At 41.8% G+C, this 21,402-nt stretch overlaps 1 protein-coding gene across 1 annotated transcript in view; it reads right to left on the reverse strand.

Moving 5' to 3' along the window:
• The window catches only part of ADARB2 (adenosine deaminase RNA specific B2 (inactive)), a gene marked incomplete at its 5' end in the record, with an annotated part of 315,984 nt that overhangs the window by 91,632 nt on the left and 202,950 nt on the right, over window positions 1-21,402 (reverse strand). The window contains 2 exons of the mRNA XM_083866765.1: window positions 5,639-6,534; window positions 14,258-14,344. Coding sequence (XP_083722891.1) covers window positions 5,639-6,534; window positions 14,258-14,344 — 983 coding nt within the window. The remainder of the gene's footprint in view (window positions 1-5,638; window positions 6,535-14,257; window positions 14,345-21,402) is intronic.

Raw genomic sequence — 21,402 nt, forward strand, 5'->3', positions numbered from 1 at the left:
GGAAGAAATCAAATATTGCTTCTGTGGATGCAGGGATGGTATGAAGTATTTTCAACTACTAAAGAGCTAAAGGAGCACCCAGCAGCCAAGTGGGATGGTTAAATCTGATTTACCTTACTCTGAATACACCATGCTAATCACCATGGACCCTTTACAGTCATTATAAGGGAAATTTAGATACTTTTGATTTTCTTTTCTTTTTAGAGGAAGAAGAGGTTTGGATTGCTTATAAACTATAAATTACATAGAAAAAAATATTTTTCAGCCTTATAGACTTTTTTCTTGAAGGTATTACAATTATTTTTTCAGTTCTGTGAATTAAGATTGGCCATTCATTAACTAATTACCACGATTATTGCAGTTCTTCTAAGTATTATTAATTTAACTGAATTTAACATCTCAGTTAGGAGACTTTTGTTTAGCATACCTAATGCTCTGAAAGCCCATGCTCTACATCACACAAGACTTAAAGACAAGTGCAGGGGAATCTTTCAGGGATTGGAGCTTTCTGTGGCTGGGAGCTACACAGTACAGCAACTGAGGAGCAAAAGAGAGAGGCAGGGAGTGTGGAGATGGATACACCAACTTCTTTCTGCAGCAGAGAACTGCAGGATTATTGGAGCCCAGCTGATGCAAAGTTATGTGTTGATTTGCAGTGATAACTGATTTTCCAGTGCAAACCCCTTAATGTGTCTACATGTATATGCTGATGCTGTGAGGGCAAGCAACCAGAGTCCTTTCTACTCTGGTAATTTATTTCCTGTAATTCCACGTAGGTAGCCATTCTGCTTCTCTGTTTGATCTTGCATGGATTATATACATTAAACTAAAGTAATTTCTTCATCTGAGACTCAAGCTGTAATCTCTCTGGGGCAATAACTATTTTTTATATGTACTTGTATGAAGGGTGAGGAGGTGGCCCTGGTTCCTCGACTGAGTGCCTAGAAGTGACTACAATCCAATTAGCAGCCAAGGTATTAATAACAGTATCCAGTAAACTAATGCTGTGCCTCTAAATTGGTTCTTCTGCCATTGTTTTGCTTAAGAAACTGTAATCCTATAAATTTCTTGACTGCCTGTAGCTCTGATTATAAAAGCTACTTTCCCCACCTAGAGACTAAGAAATAGATGGCTGAAAATCAAATGTTATTTGCATTGCAGAGGCATCTGTCTGATCCCCACCATTTCTCTTTCTAGCATTCTCCTGTCAGGAGCTACACACACCCCTATCAGCTGTTTGTTTTTGTGCAGGAGAAAACAGAGAAGTTTATAAAACTATATACCTGCTCAGTTGACCAGACAAAGCTCTTCACAGAAACCTGTTGGAACTTCTCAAAGCTCAATGCCTGCTCCCTGTGCTGGTGCTCTTCACACTGGAGTCAAATATATCACTGCCAACCTCAGCCCTGGCTTAACTCCGCCAGGGGTGAGAGGCCACAGTTGCCAGAAGTTGGCAAACGATAGAGAGAGAAATAAAGTTAAGGAAGCAGAAACATCTGCCACTGCATGAAAATGAACCAGCTTTGCAACATGGGGAAAAAGATTTCTGGAGGGGGGGTGGGTGAGAAGTGTGTGGTATATGGCTTTCCCTGACATGGTGGTTGTTCTTCCCATGATGATGCCACCTTCTCACCAAGGTGACACTGAAGTTAACTGGCAGGAGTCCTTGCTCAAAGAATCACTGCAGTGTGGGATTGAGGTTGCTTTAGCCTGCAGATGAAGCTTTTGGCAAATAGGGGATTTGACTGGATCCGAAAGGTTAGCTGTATTTGCCAAAGAGAGAAACCCTGCTTCTTTTTGATGATACACACACAAAACACAATGAGGTTTTACTAAAACAAATAGACAACCACTGCTCTGGAGGCTCTGGGTGTGAACGAGCAACAGCAGCTTTAAGCCATTTCAAAGCAGAGTGAATGCGATTTTCACACCTATTCTTTTCTAATTTAGGTTCATTTGAAATCCAGGCACCCCTCTTTTATTAATTTGTTATGGCAGTATTAATTAATGGTATTGCTCTACAGCAGTAAGAATGCCATTTAGACTAAGACACGTTAGAAAGACTACAAGATTAGAAAAAGAACTGCAAGTTGGTCAGATGCAGCTGGGGGCCACCCTGATCTCCTGAATTGAACACACTGCACTTGGAAAGCCTGGGAGTGTGTGAATGAATTTCTACCAGTGCAGACTCATTAGGGCTGGTAAGGTCAGCACCCTCTGATGTTGCCTTTTGTATTGGAATGTAAGAACATGAGCTTCCAAAGTGGGAAGAAACAATTGTCTGACTTCCATGAAAGCTGATAATTGAAAAAACTGCATTTTATTTGATGGAGAATATGAGTTTCAGACCAAGTATGCCAGGAAACAAGGAGTAATTTTTAATGGCTTTTACAAAGTACAATGAAGAGTTTTAATTTCCATTCCCCTGATTCACTTTATCTCTGCCATGAGTTTAGCAGATCTCCAGGCTCCTATCTTAGCTACTTCGATCAATACTTTGTGCCCAGTCTCTAACCATGAATAGTATTTATCTTGCACTTCAGTGCCTTGCACAGATCAAACATGTGGTTGAGGAAGAACTGGCAGATTGATGGGCAAATCTTGTGACTATTTCAGGTGGTTCTTGGATTATCTCAGCTACCTTCTTTTCATCCTATACATGGGTAAATGCACATGTCTCCCAGTCACTATTGTACCTGTATGAGACTCAGAGAAGTGAATTGATGCACTGCTGACAGCAGTAGAGAAGGCATGATCTCAATTATCTTGGTTTTAAATTATGAGACTAAATATTTTTTTCTGGTGTAAATTGTAATATGCTTTTTTTTTACCTTTTGTGTATAATTTCGCAGTTAGCCCAAACACGTTGTGCAGCAATCACAGTAAAGAGAGTCAGAGACACAGCAAAATTCTTTTAAGAAAACACTGGTATTGTAAAGTGCTCAGAATTTCATGGCCTGTTTTCAGTGTTTAGTAGTTGCTCCATATTCTGTGACAAAATCAATCCTTCCTAATATTTTAAATTCTAGTCCTAAGCTATTTGGGTTTCAGGGTGCTCTCCTGCTTTTAAGCACCTATGGACATAAACCAAGACTACTAAACAGGAATAATTTTGAAAACTTGGTTGAAGCATGTCTTTGAAAATTTGATTCCCACAAGATTAGGGGGACAAGAAGGAGCTGAATTAATGCTTAGAGCAGCTGGCTCTGACCACAGCTACTGAGACCTGCACTCTCCTCAGTAAGGTTTCACTGACCAAACACCAGAGGGGCTGACTGAGGCAGTGAGCAAAGGCAGTCACTTGATGAGGTACTGCATAACACAGTGAGAACAAGAAAAGATGCTTCTGGATTTAATGCTTAAGCTGAAGTCAGTGGAAATATGTCTGTTGGTTTCTGTGGAATTTGAATTACGATTTAGTGAGTAACACAAACTCAAGTTTTGTGTCACAGCTGCTATATCTGTTGATGAGAGCAGCTTGTAAGGAGGTCAGCAGAAATCAGGCTTATCTCTCAATTAATGTGCTGAATGCTGGCATTAAAAGTAATCTTTTAGTTGGACAATACATAACCACTCAAGAAATACGGACGGAGAAAGTTCAGTGACACCTTTTCACTGACATTTATACTTCCAGAACAGTGAGGAGAAGAAGATAAGGAGGGCAGCAGTCTACAGAAAGGAGAAAAGGCCATAAAAAAGGAACATACACTGGAGAATATGTCGCTTAATGAACAGTTGGAGACTGAAGTAAAATGTGATATTCAGGCAGAAGGTGAGTGTGAAGCCAAGAAACCAGGGAATATTTCAGAGAGCTCAGGAACTGAGGCAATGATCCTTGTGCAGTTTCAGAACATGACAAGCCAGAGGTCAACAAGTACATGGTATTTACCCGCTGACACACCCAGCAAAGTTCACTGGGGGCAACAAAGCAACCACCAGAATGGGAGTACTCATAACCAGAATTCATTTGGGTAGGAAACACTAGAGGTATCTCATTTAAAACAGTGTATACTTTGAAGGAGCACTGGAAAGATTGAAACTGAAAAGTTTCATGGCATGAAACTGCCATGTTGGCTAAGGTTTCCAAAATGCCTGCAAAGCACTCTATGAAGATCACTGTTATTATTGAACTATGTTATTATCCCACTGGTTCACGGAGTTTGCAACCTGGAATTAAAAGAAAAGTGGAGGATTATGGTATATTTTAAAATTTCTTGCATTTGTCATGTTTCCTTTTTGGAAACATAGAAAGGAAACTTCTGGGTCACCAAATGTAATTCCTGGGTCCTGCAGGCAGTCATGTTACCTAGAGGATTAATCTCCTATCAAACTCCTTGAACATATAATGACCGTCTTTACTAATGTTAATGAGAATTGCTACTCATAATTTGCATTTACACACTACTTAAGGATTTTGAAGTGTTCTTTTATATAATATGCTCATTTTTATAACAGGCATATTGAATTTAAATGACTTGCTTAGGGTCTCACAGCAAGCCAACAGCAGAATGACTCCTAGGGCTCCTAGTGCTTTGCATTAAATCCTGGACATTAACAGCTCCCTTCGTAAAAGGAGCTTTGTAGCTGTAGATCACCTCCTGGTGCTGATGAATCAAACCTTTTTTGATAGTGCAAACAAATCAATAAATTACTTGAACCCATGCAATGCTTCCCACCTCTGCAAATCCTGACTTCTTGTGAGTTTAGAAAACTGACACAAGTCCGAGTAATCCCTAGACAGCCTTTGGCCTATGACCAGCTCTGAAATTTTCATGTGGTCAGTATACACCTCAGATCTATATTTTCTATTTAAATACAGAAGTGATCTCTACATTTGTTCCAGGAAAGCTTCAAAGCTTTCAGCGTATCTTCTGCTGTTGGAGGCACATGTGCATACAAAAAACAAAACAAAAACAGCCAAGCCATGAAATCAAACCAACTAAACAAAAAAATAACCTCCAATAATAAGAGTATAATAAACAAAACCATTAACTTCTCCAGTGGCAGAATTGCTCTGACACAGGCACATTCCTTATTACTGATGTCTCCTGTGAATAGCATTGTCCTCATAAAAAATCAAAAGGAGGAGATGGAGCATCCCTTTATAAATGGGCTCCTCTCTGTTAAGAAAGATGGAGTACCACAGAATTATCTGAGTTTTCTGCCTGTGCCAATATTGTCATTGTCTCTAGCAAAGTGAAATGTTGGTATTTCCCCTTATATTTTGCCTTCTCCTCTATGTCTCTCGTGGAATGACCTTCAAATTATACCCAATGATTTCAGGATACTATTTCCAAGCTTTTTCCTGTGGCTCTTTCTATGGAAAAATACTTTTTCTGTGGCCCTTTTTTAGGAGTTTTCCTTAAATATCTGTATAATGGTTGGTTTATTATTTCTAGGACAGGTTTTTTGCATGTTCTGAATGTTTACTTGTCCCTAAAGGTCTGCTTCTATTAGTCATTAGCCTTCTGTTTTAAGAAAAGATGAAGCATAATGGATGACACGTGACTTAAAAAAATACTTTTTCCTCCTTATTGTAACATCAGAGGAACCATTGGGTAGACCAACAACACCTACAGCTACACCAATCCCACTCCTCGAAGGAGTTCCTCCAACGCAGCGACCCAGGAGCCCTCACCTGAGGCAAATGGTGACATTTACTCCTGCTGGGAATGTGGCTGGGCAGACGGATGTTAAAGAGCGCCTGCAGGGCCGCCTGCGCCGCTTGACCCTTGGCCAGCTTCTTGCTGCGTCCCGAGCCTTCGAAGGTTCTCCCGTCCACCCTGACGGCCATCACGAAGCTCTTGATGTGCTGCTTCTCCATGGTCTCGGAGAGGCAGACGTAGCGCAGGCCGGAGCGCAGCTCGTTGAGCAGCACCACCGGGTTCTTCTCGCTCTCCGCCTTGGCCGCGCGGTGCCGGCCGGGCTTGGCGGGCCCCACCAGGTCCAGCGTGTGGCACAACAGGCGCCCGTGCCGGCAGGCTGTGGACAGCAGCTCGTCGTTGACAGAGAAGTCCTCGCTGTGCGTGGAGGGCTCAAACTCCTTGAACAGAGTGTCTGGGAAGTCTGCCTGATCGGAAGTGAAGTCCGTGGATGGGCTGATGCAGTTCCCCCCCATGGCAAAGTGGGCTTGGCAGGCGTTGGGGAACTGGACGAATGACTTCAGGGCCAGCTCTGCCGCGCGCATTTTGGCTTTCTTTTTTGTGGGGCCCGTGCCTTCAAATGTGAGTCCGTTTACCTCCACAGCAACAGCAAAGACTGGAGCGTGCACTGGACCCGTCTGGGAAACCATTTTATATTGTAATCCTGGTTTGAGTTCATGCAGCTGAACCAGAGCGTTCTTTGGCGTCACTGACCATGAAACTTTCTTCCAGATAAGCTGAAGTTTGCAGAAATGGCCATTATTGCCTTCCTCTAAAGGTCTTTTCCTCTTACTGCTAGTTGTTCCCCCTCTTGCCCTATCAGTAGATGCTATTGGATGATCCTCCAGGTTGCCAATGTTTCGATTTTCCTTTACCTCTGCACTGCTGGTACCTGTCAGCAAAGAAAGGAAACAACTGGCATTACAATTGTCATCATTGTAGCTGACATTATGCCTAGGGCTGTCAGAATAGCCAAAAAAGAAAAAAAAAAGAAATCATTGCTAAGCCCTTTTTAGGAGTTTTCCTTAAATATCTGTATAATGGTTGGTTTATTATTTCTAGCCCAGTTTTTTTGCATGTTCTGAATGTTTACTTGTCCCTAAAGGTCTGCTTCTATTAGTCATTAGCCTTCTGTTTTAAGAAAAGATTACATCATTCAAAGATGAAGCATAATGGCTGCCATGTGACTTAAATGAACTGCTTGATAATTACTAGTAAAATGTAAATAGTTTGCAAAATTCCCTTAGGATGACAATTTTCTATAATCCATGTGGGTGAATGCTTATGAACACATTATTAGAAATCAGAAATGACTCACAAATAGAAAAATGGGCAATGCATTGAATAATCTATTTGCAGTGAATACATTGACCATCTCTGCTCACACCACAGCCTCTTGTATTGTAAGCATCACAAATCCAGACTAGGAAATGATCTGACAGACCTTCATAGCATTTGAAACAATAATTTGGTCTGGACTCAGATCCCAGTTTAGTGAGTGAGTGCTTTTCTGTCAAATTCAATTGCAAATGCTCTTAGTTTCTGCATCACCAACAACTAATATTGCAGAAGTTGTAGAGAAATCCAAATGAGGCCAGGAGAAGCCAGAACATCATGGTGGGAGCAATTACTGATGTAAAGGATGATCCGTGTCAAAGAAAAGCAACAGGAGAGAGTGACTGCCAGGAGTGCCAGGAAGGGAATGAAATGACAGTGGGGAGCTATGGAAAGAGCACTCTGCTGTTGAACCAGTGAATCCCCCACTGCTCTGGACCATGCTTGTGCAATGTGCTGCCACAGCAGAGGCACGGCTGACAATGGAGAGTCATCTCACTGATGTCCTGAATGAGACACAAGATGTGCTGCTGGCTAAATAATCATCCTGTAAAGTCTCTGTAATTTCTGATTAGTTCTTTTTAATGTCTTGCATCTCTGACACATCCTCCAAGTCCTCCTGTGCATTCCCTGGGTCAAAGACAAATGGAGGAAATAAATATGTGTGTAATCCACCTACAAGGCAACCCATCCCTGGAGTGATGTACCTGATCCCATTCCAAGCAGAGCACTGTGTGGCTGCCTGCTTTACTTCAAACCTGGGAAAGGCATGGAGCCTTTCCCAGGTTTTGGTTTATTGTCAGATGTGATCATGCCACCTGCACAAGCTCTGTCAGTCCCATGCACAGAGAAGGTCCCTGTGGTCCTCAGGGGACAGAGAATGGTCCTCCCACTCTCTGTGGGACCATGGCCATGTTTGGTTTTCTCTCTACTCTGATAATGTAAATTGGCTGCAAGGATGTAAGGGGTGAGCTGCTGGCTAAGCTTTGAGAAACTTCTGCTGGAGCTCTGTGTCTGTGCTGCACCTCAGTATTAGGCTGAGCCAACAGATGCACAGGACCCTGCAGAGATTATGTGGAGCCAACTGTCAGGATTAAAAACTTTTTTTATATCCTGAAATCTTACACTTCTATTTAACATCAAAAATTTTTCCCATCAGAGTGCTAAGTCTGAACTTATGCAAGTTGTTCCACAGGAAGAGGGTCACTCTTAGACAGGAGTAATAATTATGGCAAAAATGAGGGCCCATTTGCAGAACTGAGTCTTTAGGCTCCCTCTCCTGAAAACCCTGCAGCACATACTGAGCTTCCAGCCTGGGTCTATGTCTCACCAAAGTCATCACCAAAGAACTCTCTTCTGCAGTGCTTTGCTGAGGCAGAACATGAACTGACAAATTAAGGTTTTAGTGACTAGTTAATTTTTACTTTTGAAGCTAAGGGGACAGAAGGAAGACAGGTGAGGAAGGAAAGAAAAGCAAAAGACATACATAATAGAAAAAGAAAAGTTTCATTGTATGGTATTCAGCTGTATAAAATATGACATCTTTAAACCAAGCTCTTTGGAAATAAGACATTTAAAAGATCATGATAAGTAAGGCACAAGGATAATGTGCTGTTTTCTCAGTGAGTTCACAACTCAATTTACAGAGACTCTACTCTGAAGGGAAAGGGAATATCAGCTTTTACTTCCTCTATCCAGCCTGGCAGTGTCTCTGGCCATTTTCTGTCATGACCTTTTTCATGTTTTCATCCCACTCAGAAGATATCTCTTTAGTTATATGTATTTTTTAATGCAAAGGCAAAATATTTTGCCGCAGACATATTTTTTTAGCACAAAAGAGGCTTGGTTCTTTATCACACCTTCTCTCTCATCTTAACCTAATAGGTTTTTACAGAGCCAATTATGGTACATATTGATACTGTAGTCAAGAAGCATGAAAAGAAAGATAGCTCCTGCTTCACACAATATTCAGCTTTGAAAAGAATTTGTATTGATCATGCGCCACTGAATAGGAAAACTCAAGAGGTTATTTGTGTTTATAATTCATATTGTCTTATTCCATCTGGTTTTTCTTTCATGGTCAGAGAACTGAGGATTTGTGAACATGAATGTGTGACCTTAATGTCTTACCTTCACCACTCTCAATAAAACAATGGTTATCTAAAATCACAAAATAAACATTACTTATTTGTCTTAAATGTTGTCTATAAAATTTTCTAGTCCATATTTTCACCAACAGAGAGTTTGCCTTGATGACGTAAAAAAAAATTGCAGAGATGCAAGTGTAAAATTTCCAGAGATCAAGCACAAAGGATATGTGGACAAAGTTGGGCATGCATGGTGATGACATGCCTGTGTTTATGGTGTGTTTTCATCCATCACAGTGAAGAAAATCTGGGCAAATATCCTTACAGCCAACCAGATTTGAGAGCACTTGGTCCTGAAGCACCACAAAACAGGTCAGTTCTGCCCAGCATAGGAGCTGCAGCAGCCAAAAGTTATCATGGTCTGTAAAGCAGAGGCAGCCTAAACTCAGTGAGTGCCTCAGAAAGTCTGTGAGCCTGATGGATTTGTGTGATCCCTGGCAGCTGCCAGGAAATGTGAAATTACTTTATACTTTCAGGTATCTTTGAAATAAGAAGTCTTTGAAATGTGTCTTTTATGAGACCTCTGAGTAGCAGACATAAGATTACCTCTCTAATGGTGGCACATGTACTTCTATTGTGAAAATCAGACAAAGCAGGCAAATGACACCAAACTACACAAGATAAATACTATAAGCAGCTGTAATAGAACAATCACAAGCAATTTTAGAAATGAAGAGCGCTAAAAGGAAAGGGGTAAGTCAGAGGATACACACAGGGAAAATGCAAAACTGTGGATAATTTTCAGTCTTGTTATTTCTCATAATGTCTTTGTTCTTGACTTTCCCAAATATATTCTTTACATTTGGGGGAAAAAAGGTAATAAATTATGGTTGCCCCATGATGAAAGGTTGGAGAATAATAACATTGAAAGAAGATGGACTTAAAGAAAAAGGAGGAAGAAAAAAAAAGTTTTTTGGCAATAGTTTCTAATTTATTGTGTAAGATTTCTAAAAAAGTCTCACAGCCTTGCACTGTAATATCTCCTCAGGTAACTTGATTAATTGATTTTTGCAGTTTCACAGGCAACAGGAGACTCTGTGATCTTGTATTTGCTTCAGTAATTGAATGGGAGAAAGGAAAGCAGTTAGTGAAATATATTTATTTATGCACTCTTCCTCAGTATTCTGACTGCTCTTTCATGTTTTTCTCCTTTTGGTGATTATGCACAGTAGAGTTAACCCAGAAAGTTTGCATCATCAAGAGCATTTCAGAACTATAATGCATCACTAATAATGACACTGACTATGTCTCTGGGTCTTAAGGGCTCTGCAGAACTAACCATCCAATACTCCACGCTACATTTGAAGAGATAATATTGTTCCTGTTGAAGGTTATTCTGCTGCCAAGTCATCTTCTAGGGAGGATGGGAAAGGAGAGGTGGTAGGTAGCATCTTCAATTTTCCTGGCATCTTTACTATTGAATTACAATAGACACTACATTATTGAAAAGCTGTGATATTAAAAGAAAGAATTTGCAATATCTGTATTATAGCCAACTCCTGATTCAACTGATAGCTCTGAGACAGACAGTTTAGAAATGTTCAGGAAACACTGGATTGCTTATCTAGAGTACATTTTTGCTGTTCATCTGTATCATGTTGCAGATGTTAGAAGGATTGACTTTCATAATTCCTGGAACACTTGAAAGTGAAAAATCTTAAATAAGGAACAATAGGTATGAACCCAGGAATCAGAGCCATGGTACCTTTGTCCAAGGCCAGCTCTGACACCAAATGCAATGTAGGGGAGTCTCCCTTGCAAGCAAGATGTCATTTTCATACACTTGTTGGTTCCACAACCAAGAATTGGGAACAGTTCTGCTCGGATTTTTAGGTTGATATTCTTGACTTTGGAATGATAAACTTGAAGCTAACAGTGGAAACCACTCTTTTCTCTCTTACATGAAAACACACTTAAGTATTTTTAAATCTTCATGTAAAAAGTCTAGGTAAGCCATGATTTCTCTGTTGCTGTTGAAGACTCCCTGATGGCTCATGGGGTTCAGGTGGTTAAAACCAGTGTCATTAGATTTTGTTGGTGTGTAACACCACACTGCAGAGAGAAGCATTACCAGTGAAAAAAGTACAGGACTTTGCTAAAAGTGAAGATGACAAGTTTGTGAAAGGTGACTGCCATTGTCTTTAGCTGTTTCAGAATGAACAGACTCTACTTTGCCCACCTATCTGAAGTAATGGTGAAATCCATGTCTAGTACAGATCTTACCAATGAGGGAAATTATTCAAATGATCTAATGACCTGACTTAGATTGATACTCAAATTCTGATACTCTCTGCCCAAGTTAGCAAAGAACTGCATGTAGCAGAAAATGTAGGTAGCCCAGGGCAGAAACAGACCTAAGGATGTGCCTTCCTGAATCAGAGCCAGAACATTTTAGGCCCTGGAGAAATCCAAATGATAGTAATAGACACTTTATAGTTTTGGTGAAGGATTGCCTCCTGAAATGGGATATTCACATTTTTCTTAGAGACAGGGTTGTCTGTCTCACAGTGCGAGGCTATATCTGACACTGTGGAAACAAAAACTCTGAAGCCTCATGCTGTCTGAAGAGGAATTTGACCAACATGCTCATAACTAAACATGCTTCAGTACATTGAATCTGAGTCTGGAATGTGTCTTTCAAGACTGCTGCAGTGGTTGCAATCAGTGTGTTGGGGACCATCAGACCCTCTGCAGACACTGGGGAGGTGTTTGCTGCCCTGAGCCTGTGCCTGTGGCAGCACTCCATAATGAGATTCTCAGGAATCATGTCTCCTGCTAGAGGTACAGCCTGGATTCAGTAAAATATCTGTGGCTGGTGATAATCTGCCCTGATCCCATGGCAAAGTGGGGATGGCACAATTAAAGATCAGGGACAAGCATAGGCTTGCAACATCATGAAAGGCAGACAGGTTTAAGCAGTGAACAGGGAATGATTATTCCCTGTTTCCTGCATCCTCAGCACTAGAGACAGGAGACTTGAAGCAATAAAAGGGTGCACTTTTTGACAACACTCTAAATCACTCCTTGTTCCTAGCTGTTGTTGAGATCAGAAGTATCAGTGGGATCTGGAGAGGACTAGGTAGTTCAGTTGATATCTAAGAAATATGATGATTCAGGTGCAACTCTAGCAGAGTAAATTTTTGATAGGTGCTAGAAGGATATACCAAGGGGAGGATCCCCATATAAATGTCCTTTTTCTCAAAGCATCACTAACAAATGCTGAAGACCATGTACAGAGCTAGGCTTCCTATTTCTTTCTAATCCTCTGTGACATTTCTTACATTCTTAGGTACAATTGCCTTCTGGGGATGGATAGGGTGGTCCTTTCCTTGCATGTTCAAGATTAGACCTTCGTCAGGGACAGATGATTACTTTGCCCACAATTCTATTCCAAAGGGGCGTAGTGCCTTTAATAGGTTTTTCTAGTATTAGTTCATTGATCATAAACCACAAAAATCATGTCTGTATGCTAATAATAGCCTGTTGAAAATGCAGGTATAGTTAAACTGCATGGCTCCCTTCGTAAAGAAGGCCTAAGGGAATGTGAAACAGGATTTGTATTCATTTCAGCTGGTGGAACTCTGCCCATTGATACAGCACAGTCAGAGAAGCAGTGCTCTCACAGGATGCTCAGTGAGCAGAAAACTACAGGGATAAGCAACCTCATTCTCTACCTTGCCAGCATTCTCCTGGGCTCCTGGTAAATTGTTAACATAGGAGAAGGTTTTCCCACTTATTCAGAGCAAATCTCTGAAGCTCTTTAAAACGTGGAATTACTGCAGAGGTACATGTGTGCTATAGGCTTTAGTGGGATTTAGGCCACTATACTGCAAGCGAACACAGAAATATGGATGATTTAAAATTAATTCATATTAAAAGCAAAATTTAAAGATTCTTATAGTAACACCTAAAATGTTTTCTGTGTACCAAGAAATAAATAGCTGCCTTTTCACTGGAGCATATGTTTGACCAAAGGGAGGACTGGGTAGGAATGACCCTGAAAACAGTGACATTTGCTGTTTCTCTTTCAGAAAACATAGCTTAACCCTATCCATGTGAGCTGTTTTACAGCCCACACAGACACAGAGCTGTCATGGTGTTACAGTAGCAATAAGAAAATGGTGTTACAGTGTTTGGCTTGTACAAACTTCCTACATTACCTAAAAATAACTAAGTAGCACATTTGGGAACTATTACGCAGGAGGTGCCTGCACAAGCTCATGGTGTGCATAATATGTTTCCTCTGTGTGTGTGTATACTTCTCATATGTCTTCCTGAAAATACAGCCTTCCTGGGAGCAATTCTGAAGAATTTTCAGGATTTTTTTTTCCTTTTCTAAGATCTGTAATTGCCTGCCTTCGCTGTGCAGCAGAATAGTGTCCATGTGATGCTTTGCAGCAGAAAATAGCAGGCTGTGCTTCTTCTCTCCTCCAGCAGCTCTTCCCCTTGGTGATGCACCATGATCAAACCATGGCAGATCAGCAACAACAAGGGAAAAACACCGAATTCCTCCCACTAAGTGACTCTGGTAGGGCAACATGGCAGCATGTGTCTGGGTGGAAAAGAAGCCAATCTGGTAGGTGATACTAAAACATTGCTCATTTTGGTTCAGAAAGCTTCCCTTTTTTTAATATTTTTTTTATTTTATTTTTTTTTTCAATAAGCAGGCAGGATAACACACAATAATTGCTCCTAGGTGACAAATGGAAGGGCTTACTGAGGGTTATTAATTGCTAAGTGCCACTCTCGAACTTCTTGGTGTTCAGAAGACTTCTCAAATCCTTCAAATCCAGCAGGACTCTCCTCCAGCTCTACAGTCATGGGCTCAGATGGTTGGTTGAGGTGTAAGGGCCCAAGAGAATACTAAGAATACTAATTAGCCAAGAATGCTTAATTTTTAGGTTATAACTATTTTTTAAAGCCTGGTTAATTAATTCTCAATTTGATGGGTTTGTGCAGGGCCAGAAACTGGACCTGATGATCCTTGTAAGTCCCTTCCAACTCCCTTCTGTGATTTCACATGAGGACTTGCCAACAGTTGCAAAACCACCTCCTTTCCACAACTGCTCCTCCACTGTTGAGATTTTTTTTTTTAACTTTATTGATCAACTATAGAGAAAAGAGACTGCTTACTTAAATTGTCTTCATCCTCCATGGTGGTTGGGCCAGGACTCAGGTACTTGAAGGGTGCTATGAAGGTTGACAGTATGCTTAGTTTTTCTAGAAGAAAACAGAAGAAAAGATACATATAAAATCAGTACTCAGTGACTGCATTCACATCTACTTCACTTTTTTCCTCAGGTCAAAATGTCTTAGTAAGTTTGTTTGGTTTTAGGACCTGAAGGAATGGCCTGCAGTTGTGTCAGTGAAGGTTCAGGTTGGATATTCGATTCTTCTCCCAGAGGGTGCTTGGGCACTGACCCAGGGCAGTGGTCACAGCACCAGCCTGACAGAGTTCCAGAAGTGTTTGGGCAATGCTCTCAGGCATCTCCCCTCTTGGGAATGGTGCTAAGCAGGGCTGGGAGTTGGACTCAATGATCCTTGTGGATCCCTTCCAGCTCTCACACATTCTGTGATGCTGGTACTCTACAGCACAGTTCACTGAACCTCAATGCATTTATTACAGCTGGCACATGCAAACAACAAATACACATTCCTCCAGGCTTCTGCCCCCATGTAGTGTTTCCTACTGTGCTTCCCAGCAATGGTACTCGAGCACTGCAGAGCAGGGGATGCTTGAACTGATCCATCTGGGAATGGGATAGGCAGTCAGCCCTGGGAGAAGGGACGTGAGCACTGCTCTAATGGATGAGATCATCTACTTTGCTTGTTTCCTCTCCCTAACAGAGGCTGAACCAGAATTCTTAAGAGAAAACTCAGTGGTGGAGGGCACAAAAGACTAATTCTACCAGTTTTTGATATGATTTTTGGAAAACCCTTATGATGTGCCCAGATAGCTATTTTTCACACAATAAGAACATTATTTGAAATCCTTCTTGTGCATTCATATTAAGTGCTTTTGACTGTGGTTTTTGTTTATCCTGCAGACAGTGTATGCCAGAGACATTTACTTCCAGTGCCATCATCAGACTCTGCATTAGAGGCCAGGGCAGATTCAGCAAAAAGAGAACTGATACTGAGTTATACTAGGTCAATATTTGGCTCAGGATTTATCTATAGGGAAAAGCTGAAGATAACACAAACACTAGAAACAGATATATATTTAAGTGTTTTATTTCCTTTGATAACTAGTTTGTTTAGCTGTACTTTTATTTTATTTAGGCTGAAATTCCTTCTGACACAATATATGGGGACTGTTTTAAGGATCAACAACAGTAGAATGTCTACTTGGCAGAAGAAACAGAAACACACCTAACAAAGGAGATCCACAGCTTTGAAGAACTTTGTTGCTTTCCTAAAGTACTTCCATGCTTAGAAAGCCCCAACTATGGCTGAGGAAATAGCTGGCTGAGGCTCACTTATTTCTTTAGTGAAAATGCTCTGCATCCTGCACATTGTGAACAATGCTGGCCTCTCATCCTGTGGCAGAAGCATCAAAATCAGACCAAGCATGTATTCTTTGAAGTGACACAAGTACAAATATTTCCATGGGAAATCTCTTTATCACTGAGAAAATATTTATCTGAATTTCCTCAATCTACCTGTCCACTAAAGTACCACTGGTCTAGAAGGTAATCCAGCTAAAGAGCTCTTAAACTTTTTCAGCAGCACATCTCTTAGCTTTTTGGCCTGGTTCTTCCTACCTTCGCAAAAATCCTTGCTCTTGTTAAAGACAGTTATCAGAACCCATCAAAAATGACTGCATATATTTGCCCTTGGCTGGGTAACATTACAGCTCAACTCTATTACAGGAATTCACTGTAAAAGCTGACTGCTCTTTGTTAAGTAAATACAATAAGCAGAATAAAAGATTGCCTGAAGAAAACCTTTTTCCGTCCAGAAACCTTTCAGCCCAGACTAATGTATAATTAGAGCACAAATTAGCCTCCTTCAATTGCAATTTCATTATGGGATTGCAGTGATGTCAGGCACCAAAAGAACAAAGCTGATTATGAACACTATAGCCAGAAGATTTTCCTAAGTGAATCCTTTGACACTTTTTTGCCAAGGCACTGCTCACTGAGAAATGTGGTGTCTCTGTACGACATTCACTGTGTGTGAGACTGCTGGGTTGTGATCATGATAAAGGCTGGTATTCACTCCTGACTTTCTCAGCTGGTTTCTTTGATTGAAGTGAAAAGAGTGTAGGCTTTTGGGACCTAATCCAAAGGTTGCATTTGGTAAGGGAAATGCTTCAGATGATAGACACAGGATGAGGGCAGTCCTTGGCTGTAGTACCAGCAGTGACTGTTGTGTCTGGGTACTGAGATCCTAAAGTGTGTGTACTCCACCTGTGCCCGACTGCTAGCAGCTGTCAGACCTTCAGGATTAACCCTCAAGACACTGATGTCACACACAAACCTAAATCTTTGCTGAGAAAATATGCTCACTTCTCATAGAAAGGTAGCCCATTAACCAAGCAATATGGAAGTGCTTTCTTGCTGCAGTTGCTAAAGCTGACTCCTGCCACTAACCAAAATGCAAATCCATTTAGTTTTATACTATACTATTGTTAGGTAAAGGGATATTTTATTATTTAATTTTGTGTAATTGATAGGTGAAATTTACAATGTGGATTTAAAATGCATCAATTTCATGTTTATTTTGTCTTAAGGGACCCTTTAACCATCTTAAGCTTTTGTTGGTACTGTTTTCTACCTGTACCCAAAGCCCTTGCTGGTGACATCACTTTGTGTGGCAGAGAAACAGGATGTAAAATTTGCTGCATGGTTAGAACAGCAATGGATGGGTTTGTGTCACTCAAACACAGGCAATCTTAATAACAGGATATATTTCTATCACTACTGATGATAAAGATTATAATTCAATATGTCAATCCATTGGCTAAGCAAGGGAACATTTAGTGTATGTCTGGGAGGAGGAGGAGGGCAGAGCTTTGAGTAAGTCTGTAAAAAAAGAAAAGCTGTAGTATATACACTGCACAGATGAATTATTGACCCAGGGAAGGAGGAAAAGATAAATGACAGAATAATTAAATGAAGGTGTTCACAGGGAAATAGGTTAGGTTTAAAATTATTTGTATTATTGTGCACTTCTATCCTTTGCACATTATTGCCTGTTGCTGTTCAGACCATGAGGCACTTCAGCTTTATTACCAATGGTGAAATTCCATGTTAATTGTCAAGATTAGGACAGTAGTGTATTCACACTTATGGTGTCTGTGTAGTTTAATGCCCATCATAATTAGCCTTGTTTCCAGCAGTTTGATGAAATCTTATGAACGAGAATAAAGTACAAAGTTGGATTTGTATAAAATCATGGAGACAAATACCACTAAAGTCTCCTTCTCTCACTCCCTATTCCTTCCATGACTTTTTTTTTTTTTTTTTTAACTTCATGATAGTAAACATTCTCTGTATTCATCTGAGGAAGTAAAAAAAAAAAAAAAAATACATTTCAAAAACTCTTTCCTGCAGAAATGCAGAATATATAACCCTACGTTTATGAGAAGTAATACATAAAGGCATTATTGCTGTGTCCTGGGTTGACAGTGCTCTCTATCCCATAATCCCATATCGTGGACACCCTTGTTATGTCTAAGAAGGTGATCCGTCCCCTTTAGGGGGGGCGGGCACTGGCCTGCTGGGCTGGCTCCACTTTGGCTTTTGGCTTCCCTGCTTCTAGTCGCTTCTAGTCGCTCGCTGTATCGCAAATTTTTCTGCTAGTTTCTTGCCCTTTTCGTTCTTTTGTTTTTTCTTCCTTTCCTTCTGCCGCCTCTGTGCTCTGTTTGTTTTTTTTTTTTTTTTCCCTTTTCCTCTTCTCCTTCCCCCCCCCCCCCCCCCCCCCCCTTTAAGATTTAGGACCGGCACCCGGAGCTGATCTGGCTGGAGGAGTCCAAGGAAGATCGCCGGGGCTTGTAAAAGAAGCGGCGCGCCCTCCCCCTCACAGTAACCTGAGTTTTTTCTGTTCTTTTTTTTTTCCCTTGTGTCGGGGGGTGTTTATTCATTTGTTAATAAACCGGTTTTTTCCACTTTGTGTTCAAGAGATTCCTTCCCAAACCCAGGGTTGGGGGGAGGGGTGGTAGAGGTTTTGTTATTAGGGGATTCCTTGGAGGGTTTCCCCTAATTCAACCTAAACCAGAACATATTTTGGTGCATTGGCCCGGGAAACCCGAGTCAAAGAAAGTGGAAAAAACCTTAATAATAATACTGGTGATTCTAATTGTTTGGTGGGTGTATCAGGATGCTTTTTTCTGGACTCGTAATGGCAGTCGGGGTGAAAGCCTGTCAATATTTCTGGTCTCTAGGGTTTTTTGAGGTTTTATTACCTCTGTGGTGTCTAGGGTTATTTCCTTACCCGGAGATAGCTTTAGCATTTCTTCTTATACGTAACTTATGTTGCCGTGGGGCACTAACCAGAATATTGACCGGGCTCGGATTGTTTGTGATTGTTTACAAGAAGGTTGTAAATATGTTTGATGATTCGTTGTTATGGTTGGGCACTCAGTTTGTTAGGGGAGAAGCAGGGGAAGAGGTTTTTCAGCCTCTGTTTTCCCTCTTCTCCTTTGAATTGTTTATATCTTTATTAGGAAATGTTCAGTTTCCCCTGAGTGTCAAAGAGACCATCTTTCTGACATTTAATTTAATAAGCATTCTCTATATTGTCTGCAGTTTATATAAATTGAAAGCTGAGATTTCCAAAGGGGCTAATGAGACTTCTGAGTTACCAGCAAACCCAAGTAGGAGAAGTCTTGAGTGGAGTGGGAAATGGGAAGATATGGGCCAAATTTTAAAGGAATTTTCCGACCCTATAGCCTGGGACTTTCCATCTGAACAAATTCAGAACCCAGCCGAGGTGGCTAAGTATTTGAAAGAGAGGTGCCAGGGTAATACCAAGGAGAAAAGGATTATTACAGTGAGCTGGGCCCTGGCATATGTTTATCGCACTCTCTTAGATACTGAAGGGCAGCAGACAGAAAACAGGGAACAGGGAGATAAGCTAGTTACTATCCCAATTACTCAGGCTGCAGCTAGTATCCCAGGCTCCAGGCCAGTAGTCGAATCAGACAGCAGGGCTCAACCGAGGGCTGTTGCTGCTAATAGAAGAGGCGGAAAGTGTACAACTAAGACCGATCGCAAGGTGGAGGATGATGATGATAATCCAGGAGAAGGACCTTCACAAAAATCAGAAACTACATCGAGGGGTGTAGATTCTGGAGCCAATATTGATTCATTTTCCCTAAAGGACCTTCGAGGCCTGAGGAAAGATTACAGACGACAACCTGATGAATCTATAATAAGTTGGTTAGTCCGCCTTTGGGATGCTGCAGGGGAGGCTACAGTTCTGGATGGCACTGAAGCGAGGCATTTGGGATCTCTGTCGCTAGACCCTGTTATTGATCAGGGCATGATGAGGGAGGCTAGCCCTCACAGCCTCTGGGAACGGATTCTGGACGGTGTAGCACAAAGATACCTGTGTGCAGATGACCTTTATTTGCAGCAGACACAGTGGAGGACCATAGAACAGGGGATCCAACGTCTGAGAGAGATGGCAGTAGCAGAGCTTATCTTTTCAGATGACATAACAACTAGGAATCCAGACCTGGTAGCATGTACACCTGTAATGTGGAGGAAACTTGTGCGACTTGGGCCATCTGAATACGCCTCTGCCCTAGCAATAATGAAGCGAGAGGAGACAGATGAGACTGTGCTCGATATGGCAAAAAAGCTTCGAGCATATGCTGATGCTGTACATGGCCCAACTCATGCCAGAATTGCAGCTGTGGAAACACGACTGCAGAAATTAGAGGACAAAATAGAGGAGAATCATAGGAAACTCAGGGAAGAGATTAAGGAGGACTTCCTCCAAATCTCGGCTGTGCAAATTAGAGGCCCTGGTATCCAACGCAGGCGCTCCTTTGATGGGGAGAGAAGGTACACCCCACGAGCTGAGTTGTGGTTCTTCTTGCGTGAATCTGGAGAGAACATGAGGAGATGGGATGGAAAGCCCACTGCTGCTCTGGCACAACGGGTACGTAATTTGAAGGAAGGTAGGATTCAAAGAGGAAGTCTCACTAAACAGAGAGCAGCTCCAGTTATTCGCAGCCAGGATGTCAAGTATGATGTCGATGATGACATGTCCGATCCCCTTGAAGGAACCTCTAAGACATATACCCCAGGGAAGAAGGATAACCATGCTTAGAGGGGCCCTGCCTCTAGCCAGGTAGAGGTTAGGGAAAATCGTGTGTTTTGGACTGTGTGGGTTCGTTGGCCTGGCACATTGAAGCCACAAGACTATAAGGCTTTGGTTGACACTGGCTCGCAGTGTACCTTGATCCCCTCGAGATGTGTAGGGGCAGAATCGATTTCTATTGCTGGTGTGACTGGGGGATCACAGGACTATACATTGGTGGAGGCAGATGTGAGCCTGACTAAGAATGAGTGGAAGAAACACCCTATTGCGACCGGCCCAGAGGCCCCATGCATCTTGGGCATAGATTACCTCCGGAGTGGGTATTTTAAAGACCCGAAAGGGTTCAGGTGGGCCTTTGGAGTAGCGACTGTGATGGCAGAAAGTATTCGACAGTTGAACACCTTGCCTGGACTGTCCGAGAACCCGATCACCGTAGGACTTATGAAGGGAGAAGAACAAGTAGTACCAATTGCCACTTCAATAGTGCATCGGCGGCAATATAGAACCACTCGAGATGCTGTGATCCCCATCCATAAGATGATTCGAGAGCTGGAAAGCCAAGGGGTGGTCAGCAAAACCCACTCACCCTTTAATAGCCCAATCTGGCCGGTGCGGAAATCTGATGGAGAATGGAGATTGACTGTGGATTATCGTGCCTTGAATGAAGTGACCCCACCTCTGAGTGCAGCCGTACCAGACATGCTGGAACTGCAGTATGAGCTGGAGTCCAAGGCAGCGAAGTGGTACGCCACTATCGATATTGCAAATGCATTCTTCTCTATTCCTCTGGCAGCCGAATGCCGGCCTCAGTTCGCCTTCACATGGAGGGGAGTGCAGTACACCTGGAACAGACTGCCCCAGGGGTGGAAACACAGCCCCACCATCTGCCATGGGCTGATCCAGGCCACACTAGAAAAGGATAAGGCCCCAGAACATCTACAATATATTGATGATATCATTGTGTGGGGAGACACAGCCACAGAAGTGTTCGAAAAGGGAGAGAA

This window comes from Zosterops lateralis (assembly GCF_965231275.1).
Source record: "Zosterops lateralis genome assembly, chromosome: 1".
Lineage (NCBI taxonomy): Eukaryota > Metazoa > Chordata > Aves > Passeriformes > Zosteropidae > Zosterops > Zosterops lateralis.